We start from the raw sequence: 22,131 nt of genomic DNA, 5'->3' as shown, positions 1-22,131 counted from the left end.
GCTAAGAGACGAACATGGTTTCATCAAGAAAAACAGTTTCTGCTTATTAGTCAGACATTTGCACACAGACAACGATTAGCAGAAAAATATCAAAATGTCTTTCATTATTTGGCGGTTAAGAGTCATGATACAGTTGAGTCTCGAATAGATTTGGCTTTAATGATTAAATGAAGCGACACATAAGTTAATGTGTTTTGTCTGAAGGATGACATTTTACAGTTTGGAAACGAACTCATTTCTCTGTAAAGCAGTGAAACTTTGGTATATTTAAGCACTAGAACATGAGGGTATTATCACCAGTAACAACACAGCTGCTGTGATTTGGTCTCAAGCCAAAGATGTAACACACAACCTGGAGTGTTCTATTGCTTTTATACAACAGCTTACAAATTAAAAGTAGTCAAGCAAAGAACTAATGCGCATTGTTATCTGTATTTAATATCAAACATTTCTTCCGGCTACAAAAAGTAGTTCCACCACAAATCTCTTTTTGTTCCCATTTTTTAAATTCTTTTTTTACTTTGGCATATTGGTGTACTGCACTGCGATGGTATCAACCGGTCCAGGGTGTCCACTGCCTCGGTATGGTTGGATGGATGGATGTTGGTATAAGGAACTGCTATGCTGTTTTAAATGGTAATGATTTAAAACAGCTGGAAGCAACAAGAATTCTGTTCTGATGAAATGTAGGAGAACATGAAATGTACTGTTATCAGATATAAGAACTCATTTCAACCAATCAGATCGCTTGGTCAGAACTCACTGGTGTGTAATACCACATATATTACAACAGTGTGGGTTATTATTATTATTATTATTATTATTATTATTATTATCATCATCGTCATCACCACCATTAGGGTGGAGCTCCAGAGTCCCCACTTTAATTCTGAGCTTGGACTACTCTCTGTGTGCAGTTTTGCATGTTCTCTCCAAGTCATTGTTGATTTTCTCTGGTTATAACCGGCTAAGTGTGTGTGTGTGTGTGTGTGTGTGTGTGTGTGTGTGTGTTCCTGCGATCAACTATCATTCCATCCAAGGTGTATTCCTGCCTTGTGCCAGGTGTTCCCAAGATAGGCACTGGACCCTGACAAGAATAAAGTAGTTACTGAAAACGAATATATGATTAGCATTTTTCTATCAAATTACAATAACACCAATCTCAGTATTTCACAATACCCAACCTGCATACACTTCTTTGTGAAGCAGCTCCTGTTTTGTTTTTAGAGAGCAGTGCATTCTACAGGACATGTGAGACATTATCTACAATACCCCGAGTGTATAGAGCAGGTAATGGGAGGAGCTTTGCTGGTGTCTGCTGGGCGGGAACAACAACAGGTGAAATACACGGAGATGGGTGGAGCAAAAAAGAGGAAGAGAAACCAGGAGCAGAGAGCACAAGTCTGTCTGGAGGAACACGTAGATGTTGGAAAGTTTTAGACACAGTTTTGATCAACTCAGCAACGGCTTGTACCTGTTCAGATCTCCCCAGTAGTTTGGGACATGGCGAGGAAGCGAGTCTCTACAGGTGGACTATTTTGTGTTTGAGAGTTAAGACAGAGATAAGTATTGCTTTACAGACAGAGAGCATCATAGAGATTGCCTCCACTACTAACTATTCCAGCATCAACACTGAACGTTAGACTGGATGTTGCGAGTCTGACCATGCAGTCAACTGGACTGGAGCAAGAAGACTACTTCGATTTCTTGTTCAAGATTATTCTAATCGGAGACACAGATGTTGGCAAAACGTCTGTGATTCAGAGATTTAAGACTGGGAACTTCTCTGAGAGACAGCAGAGCACTATTGGAGTGGACTTCATTGTTCGCACCCTCAACATCCAGGGCAGAAAAGTAAAGGTCAGTTTGAATGATTTAATAACAATAATAATACGTTTATTTTTATAGCGCCTTTCTACACACTCAAGGTCACTTTACAATTAGAAAGTACACTGTAAAACCGGATAGTTCATTTAACTCAAAAAAATTGAGGAAACTAATTACCTCAAAATTTTTAAGTTGATAAATCAATTTCTTTAAGCTAAATACACTTAAATATAACAAAAATTTCACTCAAACTTTGTAATTTACAATTCATTTTTGTTATATTTAAGTGTATTTAGCTTAAAGAAATTGATTCATCAACTTAAAAATTTTGAGGTAAATGAACTATCTGGTTTTACAGTGTACTTATAATACAGCAAGAGGGAAAAAATGTGTTCTTCTTTTAATGAAATAATTGTGCTGCCGTTTAAGTAATTAAAAAGGGCAAAACTTCAGTGGAGGAACTTGTTCTGCAAAGTTACATATTTATGACTGTCTAGGTGGCTCCATTTCATGGTAAAGGCAGTTTAAGAACTTGAAATAAACTAGCCAGACTGGCAGAAGTAATCCACAACCTGTTCTACAGGTTTGCTTACACCCACATCCTACATTGTTTCCCCTGCTCACCTTAAGGTCTTTTAGCTGCCCACTCTTCAACCAGCCACTGTCGATAGGCAGGATTGTGTCGAGTGTCTGAGTCGTCTAATGCGGAATAGTGTTCACCTGCTGAACTCTGGTGTTGGAAAATGTATATTAAAATTTAGTGACTGAAAGAGTGGAATCGTTGGTTATCCTCAGTCGTCAGGATTAAAACGTCTGACTTCACTCTGACATGAGTGAAAGCGTGGCTTTGCCTCACATCTATAGCCATCAGACGCCAATGTTACAGATTACAGATTATTTTTTATGTCTGTCTGTTATCTGTGCTTTCTTAAGGGTATATAAGTGACATTTCTTCCTTCAGGCAGAAATAAAAGAACTTGTTTGATGCTCAGAGTTCTCTCTTTCTCTCATGGAAAAAGTAAAAAATACTAAACCTCTAGGCTATATCAAATTTCCATGCCAAAAACACAATCTATTGTTAGAGGAAGTCAGTTATCAGCCTTAGTATGGCACAGTTTAGTTTCCTTTGACTGCAATAAATCAGATTTTCAGTGCAGCCAGAGAGATAATTGGCGGTCTTGAAATTTACAAAACACACCCAGATTTGGAAACAGATTAGCTTTTCATAGTGGCAATCATTATACAGTATCTATACGTTTACAGAAGTTTCAGTGTCAGGTCGGGTGGATTTCCCATCTAAAACCGTTTACTTACTCTCGTTAGAATGAGAATGAGTCTATAATGAACAGGGAAGTATGAAAGGAAGTATGTTAAACCATGATTGAGTGGAACCAGTCATTTTCCATGTGGTAGCCTTATCAGTAGTAAATAAATAAGTATATAAAAATAGATAAATGCTCAAAAACTTGTTACAAATATGCCAGTTATGTTGTGGTTTGATGGCTTAGAGGGTACAAGAATTAGAAGGCTGATCATATTAATGGCTAATAATAATAATAAAAAAGAGTAATCTGGTACAGTATCACATCAAAAATGTAAACTTTTATCTGAATACACAGACAGGTAAGAATGGAACATGGTTTAGGATAGGAGTCTGGTGTGCAAGTTGCAGGTGTGTTAGGTTGCTATAGCACAGCAGGTCTTCAGAGAGCAGCAAGATCTCAGTGGGATGTGAGACATATGAAGCAGTGCTTCACATCTACTCACTTTCAGGCAGTTCCCACCACATGATCTATGTCTCCCTCGAATGTAGAGCAGCTACTGTCCAGGAGGATGAAGGCTATAATGAGCGTCCTCTGATGTATGTGAAGCCAGTAATTGCACCTTCCCAAACTGCTGCACCAAACACACCTGGAGGAGAGCACTAATTACTCTTTTCTGTTTATGTAAAAGTACCTGGCATCCCACTAATTAACAGAGGCAACGGCAAATCTCCTGAGATAAATTGTGAAAAATTAGGTTTAATCTGACCAGCAACTAGCTGACCAGCAAAACACAGACTGAGCTGATAGATCATCAGTTTCTGAATTACTGCTACTACATTATAGACAAGCACTGCTACAATTGTAGATAACAGTGAGGCAATTTGAAAACATGTATTGATCAATTTAGGAAGCTGGAAAATAGCTTGCCAGCTAGTTAGACTAACCTGGATTTTTCAGCAAGTAACTGAGATGAGCTGATCAGGAAACAAATCCATTCAATTATGCTCCCTCGGACTCTTATCCACAGGTCTCCCCAACAAAACCTTAGACAATGGCACCATATTTAGGAACTAGAATCTCACCACTGAACTCTCTCAGGAGCTTTTTTCCTTGCTTATGCTTGCACATGCAGATTCTCTTGAGACATTTTCTTGGAAAGTCTTAACTCCATGTCCTCTCTCACAGATGCAGGTTTGGGACACGGCAGGGCAGGAGCGTTTCCGCACCATCACACAGAGCTACTATCGTAGTGCACATGCAGCGATGATCACCTACGATATCACCCGCGGAGCCACGTTCAACTCTGTACCACAGTGGATCCGGGAGATGGAGCAGTACGGAGCTGCCAACGTCCTACTGGCCCTCATAGGTAACGTAGTTTCAGTGAGCTTTAAAACAGCTCAAAACAGGGTTGCACCTTTTAGCTTGGCCAAAGTGCCTCCTGGCAAGGTCTGGCATGATCTGAAGGTCAGGTAAATGTAAAATGTAACCAACTCTTTGATCCAGAGTTTTACAAGTAATACAACAAATTTGCCTTATCATATCTGATGCAATCTAGGCCTATAACCTCTTAAAAATAATATGACTCTTAGGAACATACTATACTTGCCATAGCCTGTGTCTTGATAGGTCTATTTTGTGTATTTCCCAGAAGAAATACAATATTTTTATTCTCATTTGCAGGTAACAAGTGTGACCTGGAGTCTGAGAGACAGGTTGAGTTTAATGAAGCATGCACAGTAGCGAAGCAGAAAGGATTTGTAGTAGCTCTAGAAACCTCAGCAAAGGAAGCCCAGAATGTGGATCAGGCCTTCATCGTGATGGCACATGAGCTACTGGCACGCAATGGACTGGCTGTAAAGGAGCACGGTTATCACGTGGATTCTCCACGCATCTTACTGCGTTCCAACACCACAACGATTAACAGCCCCACAAACAATGTGGAGAAAAAGCCATGCCAGTGCTAAGACTAAACTCTATATATTTAAAAAAAACAACCCCCCCCCCCGAACACAATCTTCTATAAGGATGTAAACCAAAATATTCCAACATAAATAATGCAATGTATAGTCAGTTAAGCAGGCTCAATAACAGCCTTTTCAGTAGTTTGTTCTATTAATCATACAGCTGACTGATATATACCGTACCAAGCACCTTAAGTACATATTGGTATACTTTATGCACCAACACTATAAATATTACTAAGAAGCATGCGTTGGCTATGATATATTAGTGGGCCATGAAATGTCCATAACGTGTGCTGATGGCAGATTTGCAGATTTCTCAGCTGATATGTAGGATTTACAATCAACTGGATAAATAAACCATCCTCTTTTGAAACAAAATTGCAAAACACTCTTCCTTAAAGTTGTTCCATAACCTTACCTTTATAATAAAAGTGCTTTAAAGTTTAACTGTGAATATGACCAACCAACATAAATCTATAAATAAAGGTTTCAGGGTAGATAGTTAAACGTTTAATTTGGGTTTACTGTACAAATAAAGTAAATGATGATGTTGAACATGGAGGTATTTGATTCTGTCACTGCAGTTATTTGTGCCTTTGAGTTACATTTTGATGTAATTAATGTTTTATAGATGCCACAAAGTGTTACTGAGGTTGATGTTCTGGCTCATATGTTAACTGTGATATTAAACTATGTTCATGTAACAGTTGTTTTTTTTTTGTGGCATGTGACTTTCATTTACTACACAACAGTGTTCTCTGATGCAGGGTAAAGCGTGTAAACCTCATCACATTAGAAGTCCTTTGAATTGGTTGCTATGTCAGAATTAAGCAGTGCATGCATTCACTGTTTTACATGATTCGTTTATAATAATGTTCTGTGCACAAAAATCTGAGCAAGAATATACAACAGAGGAGCAGAGATGACATTTTTTCACACCTGCACACCTTTCTGAAGGGTTGCACTATAAAATGCAAAATTTATATGCAAAACGTGCAGGTATTTATTCATGAAAAATAATCTATAAACTATGAGTGTAGATTAAAGACGTCTGAATCTACAGTATTGTTGAACGTATTAGACAGGTCATAATACCTGCACTTGGACAGTCTTAGATAATTAAGATCACTGACTGAGCATTTCACTTATATTACAAACATTTCTATAAATATACAGAAGCACGGCGACTGTTACCTGGGGCATTTCTGCTAAGGGAAAAAAAAAAGCGCATTTTATATAAGTAGGCTAATGACATCAACGATGCCCGTTTTCTGCTATTTGATGTTTATTCCAACTTTTACTCAACCTTGACACGATGCCGTACACAAGGATTCAAAACAAATATCTTTACATGTGTTAACATAAACGAGCTGTCAATTTCAAACTCGGTTTCAAAATGCCTTCTTAGATATACACTCACTGTCCACTTTATTAGGAACACCTGTACACGTTGGCAGCAGCACAATGCATAAAACCCTGCAGATACAGGTCAAGGGCTTCAGTTAGTGTTTACATCAAACATCAGAATCTTGACCTGTATCTGCATGATTGCATGTACTGTGCTGCGGTCACAGGACTGGCTGATTAGATCATTACAAGAATGAGGTGTACAGGTGATACTAATAAAGCAGACAGTGAGTGTATGTACAAAAATCTCTCAACATTTTTTTTTTTTTTTTTTGCATGTTGTCTTGTTTACAAGTCTACACCATCTTTAATCTTTTCATGGTGCGCCAGCGATCTTTGATATTGACTGCTGTACGGCCTTTAAAAGGGAACGCTCTCTTAATCCTCTCCCATCGTCCTACTCCGTAACGGGCAACTCCTTGCTTCACCCAGTCAGACTCGTCATCAGTCCACTTCTATAACAGAAACACAGCGAATACCTCTGAGCGAACATCTATATACAACAGGGGGCAATTATACAAGTTTCACAGTTTGCTCGGTCTTACATAATGTTCAATCTGGGATTGAGTTGGACACCTTTCAAACAAGAATTTCATGTATTTTGCCTTTGAATGTGTTTCTTTCAAATACAGCTCGTGTGCTGTTTTTCAACAATTAAACTAACAATTAAACTATCCAAAAACTATGAAAGGTGCTTGTTCTTTCCTCAGTCATGCCTCAGTCGAGCCAACTGCTCTGCTGCTGTTTTACCCAAGTTTTCAAAATGAAGCATTTCTGTTAAAACAATTCATTAGTTGTACATGCTAACAGACATGTATTGTAATTTGGAATGGCCTGGCCTAGCAACACTTTTAAATTAGGATACAAATCTCTTCCCATATATGTTTACATAAAATATTTTCTAAATTTTCTAAATCCAAGTAAATCCAAATAAAAAGATGTTTTATGGGTATTCATAAAAATATTCCAGACATTCATTAATTTTTGCCTTCATAGAAAAAAAATATATATTTTTTTTTTGCATCAGAAATCTTTTAGTTTGAGTAAGACTTTAAAGTGCCATTGTATTAAGAACGAAATTCACTCACCTTCCTTTTGGAATAAATATCACTTGAGCTTTGACCTTTTAAAAAAAACAGAAAAAAAAAGCAATAGGCTAATTATCAGCACTGTGTATCTTAGCATCTTGAAGCTATTTAATCTTTTGCATACAGTCCTTTATTTTAGTCAGAATCTTTTGTATTTTTTATAACTTTTACCAGTTAAACCCAGCTATTAGCATCCTAGTTCAGTAATTGCACTATTATTTTATATTAAAAAAAAATAATAATAATCAAAAAAAGATATGGCCCTTTCCACAAGTAAAAGTCAGAACATCCAAGAACTGTACATAATGTATTTTTTTTTATACTTCAAGACATTACACCCACACACAAAAAAAACACTGGGTTAAAAACAACCTAAATTTGGTTATTTAAACAGCTGGGTAAATATAGGACAGAACACATTTTAGACTAAACTAACCCATCATGTTGGGTTGTTAATTTTAACCCAGCAAATGGGTTGTTTTTCAACACAAAGGACAATTTCATTTTTACAAAAAAGCTGGGTTAATTTTATTTCATAAATGGGTTAATATTTTCAGGGTTATTTTTACCCTTTGAAAATGTCCAATATACCTCATTATGAACAAATATGTCAACATGGTATCTCCTTCATTTATACACAAGAAGGTGTTCAGAAATGTATTGCTAGAGCTGCTAAAGCGGTGTTTACATATAGATTTTGAAGTAAATTGCTCAAATAAATTATATATTTAAGACGAAAACATCAGATTTTGATCAAAGGAGACATTTAAAACATCCAAAAAAAACCGAGTAACCCACTTACGATCCAGTGGGCATTACAAACAAGTCAGACAAAGCTAATGAAGATAGAGGTGCATTTAGTGTCATGTAAACTGGACTGTTATCACACATTTGTGCTTCAAATTCAAATTCAAACAGTCCGAGCCGAGTTGATTTGACCCAAGGAGCTGGGCTGAGGCGTTGGGTGAGGGAGGGGTGCATTCATTCAACTGGCAGTGAAAATAACCCAGCCATGCACTAACCCAACAGTTGGGTTACACAAAACTACCCCAAAACTACCCAAGACAGAGAAAATAACCCAATAAAATGACCCAAAAGGCTCAACCCAGCGTTTGAGTAGAAAAAAATAACCCAGCGTTTTTTTTTTAGACGAGAGAATGTACCTTTACTTGTTTTAGTGGAAACGGAGAACAGTGACTCTTCATCACTCCACTCTTCCTGGACTCCAGACACATCCATCCAATGCCTCCAACAACAACAAACATATTACTTTATACTAATCATCACATACTCATACTCATTTTAGACTTATAGTTGTAGTGAGAACTAAAATAATTACCTAAGGCTGTTATTCATTTATGTTTATAATAAACCTAACATCATCAGCTGCAATTAGCTGCTGCACTTCTACCAAAATGAGCTGGAATTACTCTTACAATCTGAACAGAAGTAAGAAAGATGTAATAAAGAGGAGATTAATGAGGCAAATACATACAATCTATGGGAGGTTTCAGGCTGTTTTGCTGATGGTGGCGAGTCTATCACAATGCTTTCTACACTATCTTCACTTTGTCCTTCACTCCTCGTGTGCAGCCTGAGGGACACAATTCAGTTACTACACAACAGCTCAACTAACATGAAACATTCTGATTTATGGGATGAACTGAGCACAGTCATTGATTAACACTGCTGAAGTAAATAATAATAAATAAACAATAAATAAATAAATAAATAAATAAATAAATAAAAACTAAGAAAAGAGGTTTTGAATGAGGCTCACCTCTTCGTTGCTTGTTTCTCACATTCCTTATCATATGTGCATTGGGCAGGAGGAGGGCTGTTTTCGACACTGCTGGGGGTGGAACAGCTCCGAGGCACTTCAAGCTTCCATTGGGAAGCAGGCTCTGTTTTACTGCGATAAGCCAAAATTTATTGTTTTAGAGCAATCACCACAATATTAGGGAGTTGATGCAAAAGGGGGAATCAGAATTAATTACTGAACTCTTACAATGATTTAAAAACAAAACACTAGCTGGAGAAATAACAACAAAATAATAATAATAATAATAATAATAATAATAATAATGATAATAATGATAATAATGATGATGTTAGGACTCAAAAGCTTCTGTGCTATAATATAAAGTTACTTGCAGTTGCACAGATTTGTTTTGGTCATGGAGTGAAATGCAAGTAAATAAAGATCCAACAAGCTGCCAATGTTAGGGTGTGTATGTGTGTGTCTGTATGTATGTATGTATGTATATATATATGAATGAGAGAGAGAGAGAGAGAGAGAGAGACACACACACAACCAGTCAAAAGTTTGGGGACACTCGACTGAAATGTTTCTCATGATCTTAAAAATCTTTTGATCTGAAGGTGTTTGATTAAATGTTTGAAATCGGTGTTGTACACAAAAATATAATTGTGCCAACATATTAATTTCTTTCATTAGAAAACTAACATTTTATTTACAAAAAAAATATATATATTTTTTTAAACGGATGACTTGGAGCGAATTATTTTCAAAAGCAGCCAATATGTCTGCAGCGTAGATGTGAACTCCTTTAATACTGTTTAAAAGCATCTCAGGGAGATTCCTCAAGATATCGATTGAGAAAATGCCAAGAATACATTTCTGGAAATTCTAGGCAAAAAAGGCGTCTACTTCGAAGATGCTAAAATATTTAATTATTTTGATTTATTTTGGATTTTTTATCACAATATAATTCCCATAGATCCCCATTTGTGTAATTCAGAGTTTTGATGACTATTATTATTCTAAAATGTTAGGAAAATAAATAAATAATGAATGAGTGTGTCTAAACTTTTGACCAGTTGTGTGTGTATAAAAAAACAAACAAACAAACAAACAAAAACAGTTCAGGTTTGGAGGTAATGCGGTTGATGAAAATCTATGAATGAATGAAAGGACAGGGAGGGAGAGAGAGAATGAACGAACAAACAAATGAGCGAACTGTTAGCCAACACAAAATGTGGAAAATATATTTGACATTTGCCAGTGTTTCTCACTCCTGGTCCTAGAGTACATTTTTGGTGTTTTCTCTTTTGTGATTCACTCAGTTCAGGTTCGTTTATTAGCTGATGAGTTGAATCAGGCGAGTTGGGAGCACTGGTATTCCAAACTCAGGACTGAGAAACACAGACCTAAACTAAAGACAAAAGATTATGAAAACATACTTCTTTACAGTACAAACGACAATAAAAGAGTTTTTTCGGAGTTCACCTGTGAGGAGCTGGTCTGCGGTATTTCCGGACCGGTGTAGAGTTGACGGACAGCGAGCTGAGTGGATCCTCTCTGTTAGAGCGTACCTGCAGTGGACTGGGAGTCAGAGGCTGAGAATCAGAGGCTTCTAGTTCACTTGGCGTACTGTCCTGCTCCATCACCAACTGAGTTACGCTCACTCCAGACACAACACCAGCAGGGCCTTTCTCAGCAGACAAAGCACGTGGATGGACATGTGTATCTACTAGTGAAGGTGTGACCTCTGAAACTTCTTCTTCTTGTTCCACATCTCGGTTTGTGCAGTGTTTCAGGGGCACTGATGTTTTACTTCTGGCATCAGACTGCACAGAAGTGCAGCACTCATCACATTGCTGCTGTGACTGCAAACTGTCATCAGAGGGCCTTTCTTCACACATACACGAACTCTGCTCCCTTTCTTCCAAAACCTCCTCCATTGGAGTCTCTGTGAGTTTGAGACAGAGTTCCATGTTACGATCGATTTCGTTCTCCTGCTGTGCCTCATGCTCCACCTCCTCCTCCAGCTGAGTGAAGGGGACAGAGACAGAAAATTGCTCAGCAAGCTTGGGATAGATAGCTTTCAGGTTGCCCTGGGTCAGGTGCACTGTTACCAAAAGAGCAGGGGAAGGAGCTCTACTGAAGGAGAGAACAAAGGGAAGAAAGCAGAAATAATGATGTTTAATCGGGTGCTCTTTAGGGGTGAATTCTACAGCAAAAATATGGTGACATTTCAAGACATTTTCACGATGTGAATTAAGGTACATACCAGGAAAACAGCAGGGCCTACTTAAAATATGCGAAGATAAAAATTTACCAAAAGTATGTATTATGTACACTTAGAAGAACAGCTCCTTATTATTGTAAGTAATGACTGTAAATTTACTCAGAATACCTTCAATACCAACGCCCCCCCAATACACACACAAAATAACCACACTTCTTGGGTAAATGCTCCTGTGAAACATTTATGACTAAATGAGTTTGCATTTAGTATGATAAGTGAGGCCCAATATGAAAATTATATCTTCACACCGTCCAACTGTAGAAATGGGTAATTTTAGACATGGGACCTACATCACTGGTTTTTATTATATAAAACCAGTGCTGGACATCAAGCGAAATCATCAACATGCTTGAACAATTTGGTAAATACTGATTGTGAGATGCGGTTTACAAGAAATCAGTCATCGAGAAATAATTATGTACACACCTTAGGTTATTTTTGGTTGGTGTGTTCTGTTGCGAATTGGATGGAGAATTGTGCAGGAGAACCGTATGTCCGCGGTTCGCTTTGTCCTGTGTACACGACTGGACGTTGCTAGCCCTAACGGCTTGAGGCTTACATGAGGCCCCAACATCTACAGTCTTTCCTTGTCTTGAGACTTTGACCATCTTTAAAGAAAACAAAATAACACATGTTAGCCAGCATAACTACACAGTATACGAGAAACTTTTAAAGCTGCAATGTCACTGAAGGCTGTGCTTTATATGGCATGTTAGTCTTATACAACACGTTACAACACTGATGAGGATTAGTGATGCTAAAGTCAAAAGGTCATCTTTTGTTTTTAAAATGATAATCAGGGTTATTTGGCATAATATTAAAATGCTCTATTACAATAGCTTTATTTAGTTATGATAATAATAAAACTTATTTGGTTTAATTTTAAATAAACAGAACACATCACCATTATCAAGGGTGCACAAATTAAATATTTCTTAGCTAGTCCACCAGGCAAGTAAAAGCATACTTGTGTGGGCCAATGAATTTGCAAAAAAGTCAATAGTGTGTAAAATGTGAGGCAACAACGAATAACTGCTTTTTTTGTGTGTATAAGATGCTCCTAATGGTCATGCTGAGTTTTAATCTTTTTAATATAAAATATAAACAAATTAAGACTCAAAGCAATAACCAGAGTATTTAACCCCCCCCCCCCAGAAGATATATGAACAAGGGCTTTATTTAAGGGCTTGATTCAACACATCTCAGATACTGATATCTAACGGTGGCCAGTTAGCTAAACAACTAGATAAAATCCATCAAGACTCATACCTTGACTAAAAAAGGCTCCGGAATGTGGTGGAGTTTCTCGATGAAGTCTAGCATGTCCTGTTTGAATTCACTGTACGAGATCACGTTCAGAACTGAATGTGTGCTGCATCGTCTTTTCATCAGATCTACATAGAGCTTTTTCTACATAACAGGAAGATAAAGGTTTACAGATGATTTGTTATTCTCCAAATGAAGACACGACTAGATAAAATACACAATACAAAAGCCTTGGAATAGATGAGAAACATCTCCCATTCTGACCCCAATATAAAACAGTATTTACAATAACAGTATTTCAAATAGTAACATACCTTGCCAGCTGAGTCCATTCCTTTGGGAAAGTGTTTATGCAGCATCTCCTGAGCTTTTTCAAACTGTTTGCTCTTTATGCAAACAACAATAAGCTGGAATACAAACAAGCATCTTATTTTTACATCATATACCAGCGTCACAAGTCTAATGCAACAACCAATTGACAATTGATCAAATCTGATGATAAATAATAGGAATGAATGTTAGGAATGAATAGGTTAGTTGGTCTGTCATATGTATTCAATCTGTAAAGGTCAAGTTACATAAAATACTTTGCTTAAGGTCTGGATAAGCAACTATCATGACAGAATGTTAGGTTTAAACATTAGCGATTACATTTTAGCTATTAAAAAGACAATTCAAAGTTGTTTTGTTTCACACTATTCAATAATATTATATTGAGGACAGTGATTAGTTATTTATTAAAGACTAGTTAAGATGTTCTGTAGTAGTATTCATTGCATGGAATGTTTTTAAATGTATACTTTTTGCATTTACTAAATTTTTTAAATAATGCAAATCATGAAAACAAAATAATGATCAAAAACAACCACCAGTCACAGCACTACACTTCTCTCATTTGTTACAGAAAGTTCTCAGGTCTCACCATTTCCCTGACTGAGATGTGAACTCGCTCGAGTATCTCTTGTGGAACATCCATTTCTGTACAGATGGATTCTAGCACGCTCAGTGCCGATTCGAGAGGTGTTAGAGGCTTTTCAAAAGTAACATCTGCAAATAAAAATTTGCAAAAAAATGAGACATCCGTGTAGCCATAAGAATAAAATGAGACACACTTTAAATAGTAGCTCATGCGGAAAACCTTACCAAGTTTGTCTCCGTCAACGATCCGTGAGAGGAACTGCAGGAATCGCAGTTTGATGGTCATGTCAGTGTGTCCGTCAATGGGTCTGACCACCAAACCTGTAAGCAATTTAGACATATAAATAATAAATCAAAACAATTGCAGTTGGCAGACTCGAGGCTTTATTGTACTTTAAAGGAACAGTCCATTCTGAAAACACATGAAACGTTTATATTAAACTATTTGTGATGTGTTTAGTATTTCTGTCATTAATTTGTTGGTTGGTGCAGTATTTTCGTTATTCCTGTGAGAAGAAGTGTGATGCGCTGACGTCACAGGAGTATACACACCTGGCACAGCGGAGTTGAGCTGGACAGACAACTAAAGCGCTTCTGCATTGCGCTCTATTTCGGTGGAAATTAATTGAGGACTAAATCCCAATGACATCACTTTCAGCAGGTAGTTAAACAGCATCGTGGGTAATGTAGGAAACCATTAATTAAAGTGAACTTACATGCCCAAAAGTATGTAGACATCTGACCATTACACCACCATTTTTGTAGCCAGAATGTCTAGAATGTCTCTGTATGCTGTAGTTATAAGATTTCTCTTCATGTCAGCATATAGTTCGTCTTCTACCGTATACAGTTTTGGCTGTCTGTGGGTGTGTGTGTGTGTGTGTGTGTCCTGTCGCAAAATTTGGCAAAAACTCCCACACACACGGCAGTGGTCAACCGTTTGACGGCAAACGAGAGCACATGGCCGCATCCGAAACCGCATAGTAGGAAAGTATGCGGTTTGGGACGCAGCCCACGGCTTCAAGCAGTTGTCTATTTGCATGTATAGCATGACAAATAATTAACTGTACTTGAAGCTTTCATAAAATTAAAAATAAAAACACCCAAAACTGTATACAGTACCATAACAAAGACGAACTCTATGTTGATACGTGAAATTCTGGAGGGAGCAGCGGACGGTGTGGCGCATTGACGTAATGACGTGTGCTGTTAATCGATCTATGTTCTATAACATGTAAAACGGGAACATGAAAGAAACAATTTAAAAGCGACTCATGTAAACACCTTAATCACAAAATTGTCTTATTCAGAATCAGGTCAATAATTAGATTACTATTATAATAGATTAGATTATAATATTGATACGCATGTCATTCAGGATGGAGTTTTCCTTTAATATACTGAGGTGACTAAAAATCTGTGCAGTTTACCCAGGTGTGACAGGAAGCACTCGGAGTTACTGCTCTCACCTGGTCATAATTGATCATTGCAATGTAATTATGGGCCATGAATGAAGAATAGAATTGTAAATTATTCTTCAAATAAAAGAACAAACAAATAAATAAATAAATAAATAAATAAATAACTAAATAAATAAATATATACACACACACACACACACACACACACACCCTATTATCTTCTTTAAGGTTTAAGTGACTTAATTATATCCACCAACAAGCAGTCAGGTGAGCTTACTGTTTTAGTATTTAATGCTATTTATTTAAGCTTCTCCTTGTTGTTATGATTATGACTAACATTGTATCCTAACTACGTTGTATAAATTTCACCGGACGCTTCTGTTTTCTATTTGACTGCGTAAACAGTAAACACGAGTACAGGAAGTGAAGTTAACAGGCTAGTTAGCAGCACAGCTTCTTACCACTGTAACACAAACCCAACTTACTCTCGATGAGGTTCCTGAGCTCAATGAAACTGTCATAGTCTTCGTTTCGAAACGCCTCGAAAGCTTTAAAGACGTAAAAGTCGAAACTCCAGCGGTTGATAATATGTTCGTCGCTAAGTTGTTTGTTGCTATTGTTGCTGGACGACGCCATGTTCCTGCTGCTTTATAGTAGGTTTTTTTGTTTTTTTATCTGGCGCGAAAATTCTTCTTCTTCTGCAGTGTTTTAGGCTTCGGGGCTGCAAACAAGCAGGTTTATAATGCGCCCCCTACCGGCCTGTTCACTTTTCATTTATAAATTAAGGATGGATGTATTTGTGGATTTTAATCAATGGAATAAAGTTGGTTTGACGTTCGATATTCGCAGATATGCGGAGATTAAGGGACCGTCTCTAAAGTTACATACGACATTGTTAAACACGTTTGTAACTTCAATAGCATTTGAAGGGAATGACTTACAGTCATATAACCAACTGGAAAGTGTTCATCTAGGTGTCAGCTACAATGCACATCTTTTAGATTTTTGATATTTAACAAAATACGCTATTAAATCATATATAAATATTGCCATGTATTTTATTACTGCATGGGCTCATACACAAAATATACTATAATTTAAAGCTCAATAGCATTTGAACGGAATGACTTACAGTCACACACCCAACTGGAAAATGTTCATCTAGGTGTCAGGTATGACACAGCTTTTAGATTTCTGATAGTTATAGTAGGTCAGAAATCATCATTCATGTTCCATACCTGTCCGTTACATAGTTTTATAAAAGTTATTACAAAATCATAAAAGTTATGAAAAGTAATTTAAAAAAAGTACAAAAACATAAAAGCATAAAAAATCTATCTATCTATCTATCTATCTATCTATCTATCTATCTATCTATCAAAGCAGATTATAGATTAGGTTATATATCGATAGATTTTTATATAGAATAGATAATCATTATACCTGGTGTCCTCCAATATGGGGGGGGGCGGGGGGTGCCACATTATATCCGGGGGGGTTGGGGGTGGTCTTTAGTTAGAAAAGGTTGAGAAGCTCTGAACTAATGTCCATCCATCCATCCATTTTCTGTACCGCTTATCCAGGGTCGTGGGGAAACCTGGAGCCTATCCCAGGGTGCATGGGATAAGAATAACAATCCATCACAGGAATTAACTTATTTATAAGATGAATTATAACGATGAGAATTCTATGTGTGCATACTTGTTGTTTTTATCTATATTTGTTAATATACTACTTTATTATTATATTATTCAATTCAGTTTTATTCGTAGCTATAGCACTTTTAACAATGCATATTGTCACAAAGCAACTTTACAGAAATGTATACATTCAGGTTTAGTATGAAATAAACTCAAAAACAGAAGAAATCAGGATGGGGCGAATACTTTTTCACAGTACTGTATGTATTTGTTGATTATCCCATTGCAGATTAATTTAACCTTTTCTCCTACATAGATGTCCTTATTAACAACCATTAAAAAAACTATCATCAGTGCATCTAGATAGCGATACATGAAAAGAAAGACGATGGTTATATCCATGTGTATTCGCTCATGTGGTTCTGCTGCACATCTTTATGCTTTCAAAGCTGTGTGTGCAGAGTCGTGCAGTGTTCAGTGGCGCTGTGGTGTCAAATGTTTAAGAAGATGATGGTGCAGTTCAGCTGTAAGGGAATTTGCCACGTCAGAGACGTGCCACAACCAAACTAGCCAAAAAGAGCTTGTTCTCAGATAGATAAAGATAGACATCCTGATCAAGATAGATAAAGACTCTATCTATCTACGTTATGTCTGTGAATAATCCTATAAACACTATAAATAATTTTTAATGATCCTGCTCCTAACCTCTCCTCTTTCTTTACGTCATCTCAGATTCACTGTAATTTTGATCTATTTTATATCCTCTTCATCCTCACAGAGTTTAAGTGAACAACAAAACAATTTACAGTAGACCCATTTATTGGGAGTTTATGACAGATCCCTTCTGAAGATTAGAGCCACACCTTATGAAAGAGATACGATTAAGTATTTATTGTGTTGTTCAGGTAAACTTTAGATAACCGTGTTAGATTCGGAGATAATTTGATCTTTTCACTGCTGTTTCTGCACAGGGTTGGAAAAGTTTGCAGCTGCTCGTGGAGGGAGAACGCCCCGTGCTCAGCACATCATCACCAGTGTTGCCAGATTGCGCACTTTCAAGCACATATGCAGTGCGGCTTCTGTAGCCTATATAGATCAATTAGAGCTGGGGTTCACGTGCCACCGTTCATGGGAACTTTGTGTGCAATCTGGCAACCCGGAGTGTGTGCCACGGCTGCAGTAGCGGCCACGACGCGCTCAGTGATACGCTGCATCCACTCCATATAGACTCCGTGTAACAAAACCCACACTGCGCTGTAGCGTGCAGAGCAAACCGGACAAGAAATGCCCTCCAAGAACAAAAACAAGAGTGCAAACCCCAACGACAAACCCGCTGTTAATCTTCAGGATGACGCAGCGAAGAAGAGCCTCAAAGTCAGTAAAGCAGACAGTTCTGCAAACTCCAGATCGGGCTCAGGAAAGCTCCCAAAGTTTCTCTCTGCCGTGTCTTACTTGGTTTTAGTGTCCGGAGCCGCTTTCGCCTCTTTCTACCTGCAGAGAGTGCTGACTGAAGTGAACCAGATCCGCTCAGAAAGTGAAGAAGCCCTGCAGAAAAACTCCGAGGTGCTGCAGAAAGTACAACAGGCACTTCAGCAGGTAGAGTAAACCTCTGCTTTAACGCTTCACTGATTACTGAAGTTTTATTGGGATTATAGATTGTAGTGCTTGTTAAAGTTATCCCAGGAAATGGAGAAACAGCTAACACACCCCCTCCTCCTTTTGGTCCCTGATGAGCTGGCAGCAAAGAACATTTTGTACACTTATATGTAGGCCACAATGGCAAAAAAGTGATGAAAAAAGTCATTATTTTTATTTATTTATTTATTTATAAATAATAACACCCACAAAAAAGGAAATACTTTTCATGTAAGACTAAACCAGAAATGTTGAAATGCCTGAGCTCTTTCACTGATCCATTCATTCCTTCAGGCCAGTGGAAACACCTCAGACTGGTTTACACTGGACTAGACATTTAAAATACAACCCCCCCCCCGTTCTTTTTTTTGGGGGGGGGGTCCAATTTAAATTTTAAAGAATGGTTCAGCCAAAGATTTAATTTAAACAGTTTTCCACTTAACCCAGATGTCAGCCTCCAGTTTATCTATCCAGTCTAAATTGCACGTCTGTGTCATCAATCGCAAAACCATGTCAAGTTGTTCAATATTTAGAACTTGCTAAAGTGGTTTCTAATGCTTTCTGACACACCTTATGGTCAGTTGCAGATATTATGTAACTTGAAATGATGTAACTTGTGGTGACTGTGTAATTATTTAGGCACGCAGTTGACACAACTGGAGGCTATAGGTGCTCAGTACTGTTAGTAACAGTGTGCTCCACAATCTATAGTGCGGATAAGGAATATCCTTAACACAAAACCAAAAATGGATATAAACCTTTATATAAATGTCACGTGTGTGAAATTAAACGTGATATGTAACCTGTGTCCCTCTTTTCAGGTGAATTCTATGAAGTTTTCTCTGGAGGGTCTGGAGGCTACAGTGGGCCGTACTCAGGCTGAACTGGAAAGCACTAATCGAGCCATAATAAAGGGAGAAACAGAGACACGACGGGTCGAGGAAGTGCTTCAGAAACTCCAGAATGAAATCCTTCGCGACCTCTCTGAGGGCATCCGGGAAGTGAAACAGGCACGGGAGCATGATTTCTCTTCTCTGGAGAAAACCCTGGAGGTGCGCCTGGCTGAGCTGACCCGCTCTATCGCTGACAGCGTAGCTGAGTTCACTGGTGCTCAAGAAGAAGCTCAAGCCCAGCTCAGTAACCTCAAAATCCGACTGGAAGAGCAGAATGAGCCTAGTAATCTCAAAAATGAGCTTCTGGCAATCACCACTGCTGTGGCTGGCCTCCATACTGCAAACGAGGTGGCAGAGGGCAACATAGGTGTTCTTAGGGAACAGATTGTGTCGGTCAGTTCAGAGCTGCAGACGAGGAACAAGGAGTTGGCATCCTTGTCTGAGGAAATTGAGGCAGTCAGGTCATTAGTGCAGACCACTGCTGGTTCATTGAGGCAGGATGTATCTGCGTCGCAGGCCATTGTGCAGGCCATGTCTGACCAGATCCAGAGTGCGCAGGATGAGCAGCTGCGCACCAGCCAAGCCTTGCAGAGCCTCCAGACAGACCTGATGAGAGAACTGTCTAAGACAGAGATAAGGGAAGACGACATGGAGGCCAGGCTGAAGGTCACAGAAGAAAGTATAGAAGCGCTGGCAAACTCGGCTGCAGTGCAGGCGAGCCGAGTCGAGGCTTTTCTTTCCAAATATGACTCTCATGAGAGCTCATTAGCTGCTCAGAGCCAGGGAGATGAGAAGGCCAGGCAGGCACTCAAGGAAGAACTGGGGGGATTGAGAAGTAGCCTTGGTCAGCTCCAGGCCAGGATAGAAGACTTAGCTGACACTAATACCAGGTTAAAAGAAGTAGATGGATGGATGGATGATGTTGACGTGTATGAGGCTTTGGAATTACAGCCAGTACTACAAACTGAGCAGCTGCAAAATGACGAGTCGGAGAATGCTGGTCAGAAAGATGAGGCAGCAGAACAGGTAGCCAAGGAAGTGGCAGCAGAGGAGGCAGTTGAGGAAGTGGCACCAGAGGAGGTATTTGAGGAAGAGGCATCAGCAGAGGAAGTAGTTGAGGAAGAGGCAGCAGAGGAGGTAGTTGAGGAAGAGGAGGTAGTTGAGGAAGAGGCAGCAGAGGAGGTAGTTGAGGAAGAGGCAGCAGAGGAGGTAGTTGAGGAAGAGGCAGCAGAGGAGGTAGTTGAGGAAGAGGTGGCAGCGGAAGAGACAGTCGAGGAAGAGGCAGCAGCAGAGGAGGTAGTTGAGCAGTGAGCAAAGCGATCTATAATCTAAACCTGTAGGGGGTAAAATAGGATACTGGAAAAGGACAGTCAATGGACTGATTCTGTGAACCTGAAAAATACACTTCCTGCACTGTTGTTTTTTACTTCATGGACTTATTTTCATACGGACGTCTTCCAATCCCAGCTGCTCTTAATGTTTTGAATGTGTAATGAGTGTTCAGTTTTCCAATAAAATATTTAAAACATAAACACATTGTGAAGATATCTGTTGCCCCCAAATCCATAATTATGTATTTATGTATACAGTACCTATATTTTTTACAAATACTGTATTTATCAATTTTCTTACATTTTATTTTAACATGATCTTAGATGCCAACATTTCACAGTGCATGAACACAGTGCTTGTTAAAACACTATTTGAACTCTATATGAGGTATTTGGGAAAGTTTTCACAGAACAATGTGTGGTATCTGCAGCACTAAGCCTTTCATCAACAGATACTTTAGAGATGGAATGCAATGTCACTTGCCATTGGTTTACAGCTTCACATGTATCCTGGTGGCTTGTAATGATTGGCTATGGGGGGAATTATCCTGCAGCTCCAGCCCCCTCCATTTCCTCTGACTCAGGCTACTTACTACACAGTCTAAGCAAATGGAGGCCAAACTTTGCAACAAGAGAAACAGTTTGTTGTCGGTGTAAAAAAATGTCTCAGGAAAAAAAAACCCTGGCTATGTTCACATGTCTGGTTCCAATTATTAAAACGTGATAACACAATTAGCTGAACACTTACACGTATTCACCCTAAACGTCATTAAGAAATCCTTTGGGACGGGTCAGAATGAGACTGTGGCAGTATTGCTGCATTATATGAAGAAAGATAACTTGGAACTTGGAACTGAAAACCTCGTGAAAATCCGTATTGGATATGTGACAAACTAGTGTTACTGCATCATAATATATAAAAGCTTATGATATTGCAATATGCAAATGCAGCACATGAACATTACTGTATATAAAACCTTGTTAATACATAGGTTTACCAGCGGAAGAGGTTGGACAGGAGTAGGAATGGGGGCAAGTGAAATATTTATCATCATAAGGATTTCCTTATGAAGTGTAGGTGCTTCTTTTTTGTTTTCTAATGACATTTTTAAGGAATCCCCACATAATGCAATTCATTATAACGGTCTTGGGTGAGTTTAAAAATGACCAATTGTATCAATACAATCACCAGCATCCACTAAATTGTCAGTTTATTAGGTATACCTGATAATGGTCCACCACCCAAATAATATCTGGTCAGCGATGGATCTGTTTTGATTTCTACATTCATTAAATGATAAATATAACTGAAGTATAAATATTATTTTATATGGCATGATTGTAGCTTGATGCTACAAGACCTAAAGCTACTATAAGAACTAAAGAAAATATTGAAATAAAATACTATGTCTGTGTGAATG

General features: G+C 38.2%; 3 protein-coding genes across 6 annotated transcripts; 2 read left to right on the top strand and 1 right to left on the bottom strand.

Moving 5' to 3' along the window:
- The first annotated feature begins 1,230 nt into the window (after nt 1-1,230).
- LOC128623405 (ras-related protein Rab-19) lies at nt 1,231-5,399 on the top strand. Its single transcript, XM_053650454.1, has 3 exons — nt 1,231-1,860; nt 4,278-4,461; nt 4,776-5,399. The coding sequence occupies exons 1-3, from the start codon at nt 1,666-1,668 to the stop codon at nt 5,057-5,059; spliced, it is 663 nt and encodes a 220-aa protein (XP_053506429.1). The 5' UTR covers nt 1,231-1,665; the 3' UTR covers nt 5,060-5,399.
- Nucleotides 5,105-15,847, bottom strand: terfa (telomeric repeat binding factor a). Of its 3 annotated transcripts, none has more exons than XM_053650451.1 (12): nt 15,697-15,847; nt 14,016-14,111; nt 13,795-13,919; nt 13,187-13,279; nt 12,876-13,016; nt 12,033-12,214; nt 10,805-11,458; nt 9,335-9,466; nt 9,050-9,148; nt 8,724-8,800; nt 7,555-7,589; nt 5,105-6,921 (listed from the first exon to the last, which is right to left on the bottom strand). In XM_053650451.1, exons 1-12 carry the CDS (start codon nt 15,845-15,847, stop codon nt 6,763-6,765), a joined length of 1,944 nt encoding a protein of 647 aa, XP_053506426.1. In that variant the 3' UTR covers nt 5,105-6,762. The 3 variants fall into 3 exon arrangements, with proteins under 3 accessions (XP_053506426.1, XP_053506424.1, XP_053506425.1); XM_053650449.1 differs by having other exon boundaries at nt 5,107-6,921; nt 8,718-8,800; XM_053650450.1 differs by having other exon boundaries at nt 5,107-6,921; nt 8,718-8,800; nt 10,805-11,455.
- ckap4 (cytoskeleton associated protein 4) lies at nt 15,370-20,700 on the top strand. 2 transcript variants are annotated; one of them, XM_053650452.1, is made up of 3 exons: nt 15,370-15,478; nt 17,823-18,447; nt 19,308-20,700. In XM_053650452.1, exons 2-3 carry the CDS (start codon nt 18,136-18,138, stop codon nt 20,688-20,690), a joined length of 1,695 nt encoding a protein of 564 aa, XP_053506427.1. In that variant the 5' UTR covers nt 15,370-15,478; nt 17,823-18,135; the 3' UTR covers nt 20,691-20,700. The 2 variants fall into 2 exon arrangements, with proteins under 2 accessions (XP_053506427.1, XP_053506428.1); XM_053650453.1 differs by lacking the exon at nt 15,370-15,478 and adding an exon at nt 15,736-15,864.
- Nucleotides 20,701-22,131: the final 1,431 nt, after the last annotated feature.

The sequence above is a fragment of the Ictalurus furcatus genome, chromosome 19 (assembly GCF_023375685.1).
Source record: "Ictalurus furcatus strain D&B chromosome 19, Billie_1.0, whole genome shotgun sequence".
Classification (NCBI taxonomy): Eukaryota; Metazoa; Chordata; class Actinopteri; order Siluriformes; family Ictaluridae; genus Ictalurus; species Ictalurus furcatus.
The sequence above is the reverse complement of the archived record's forward strand: the minus strand, read 5'-3'. Positions and strand labels throughout refer to the sequence as shown.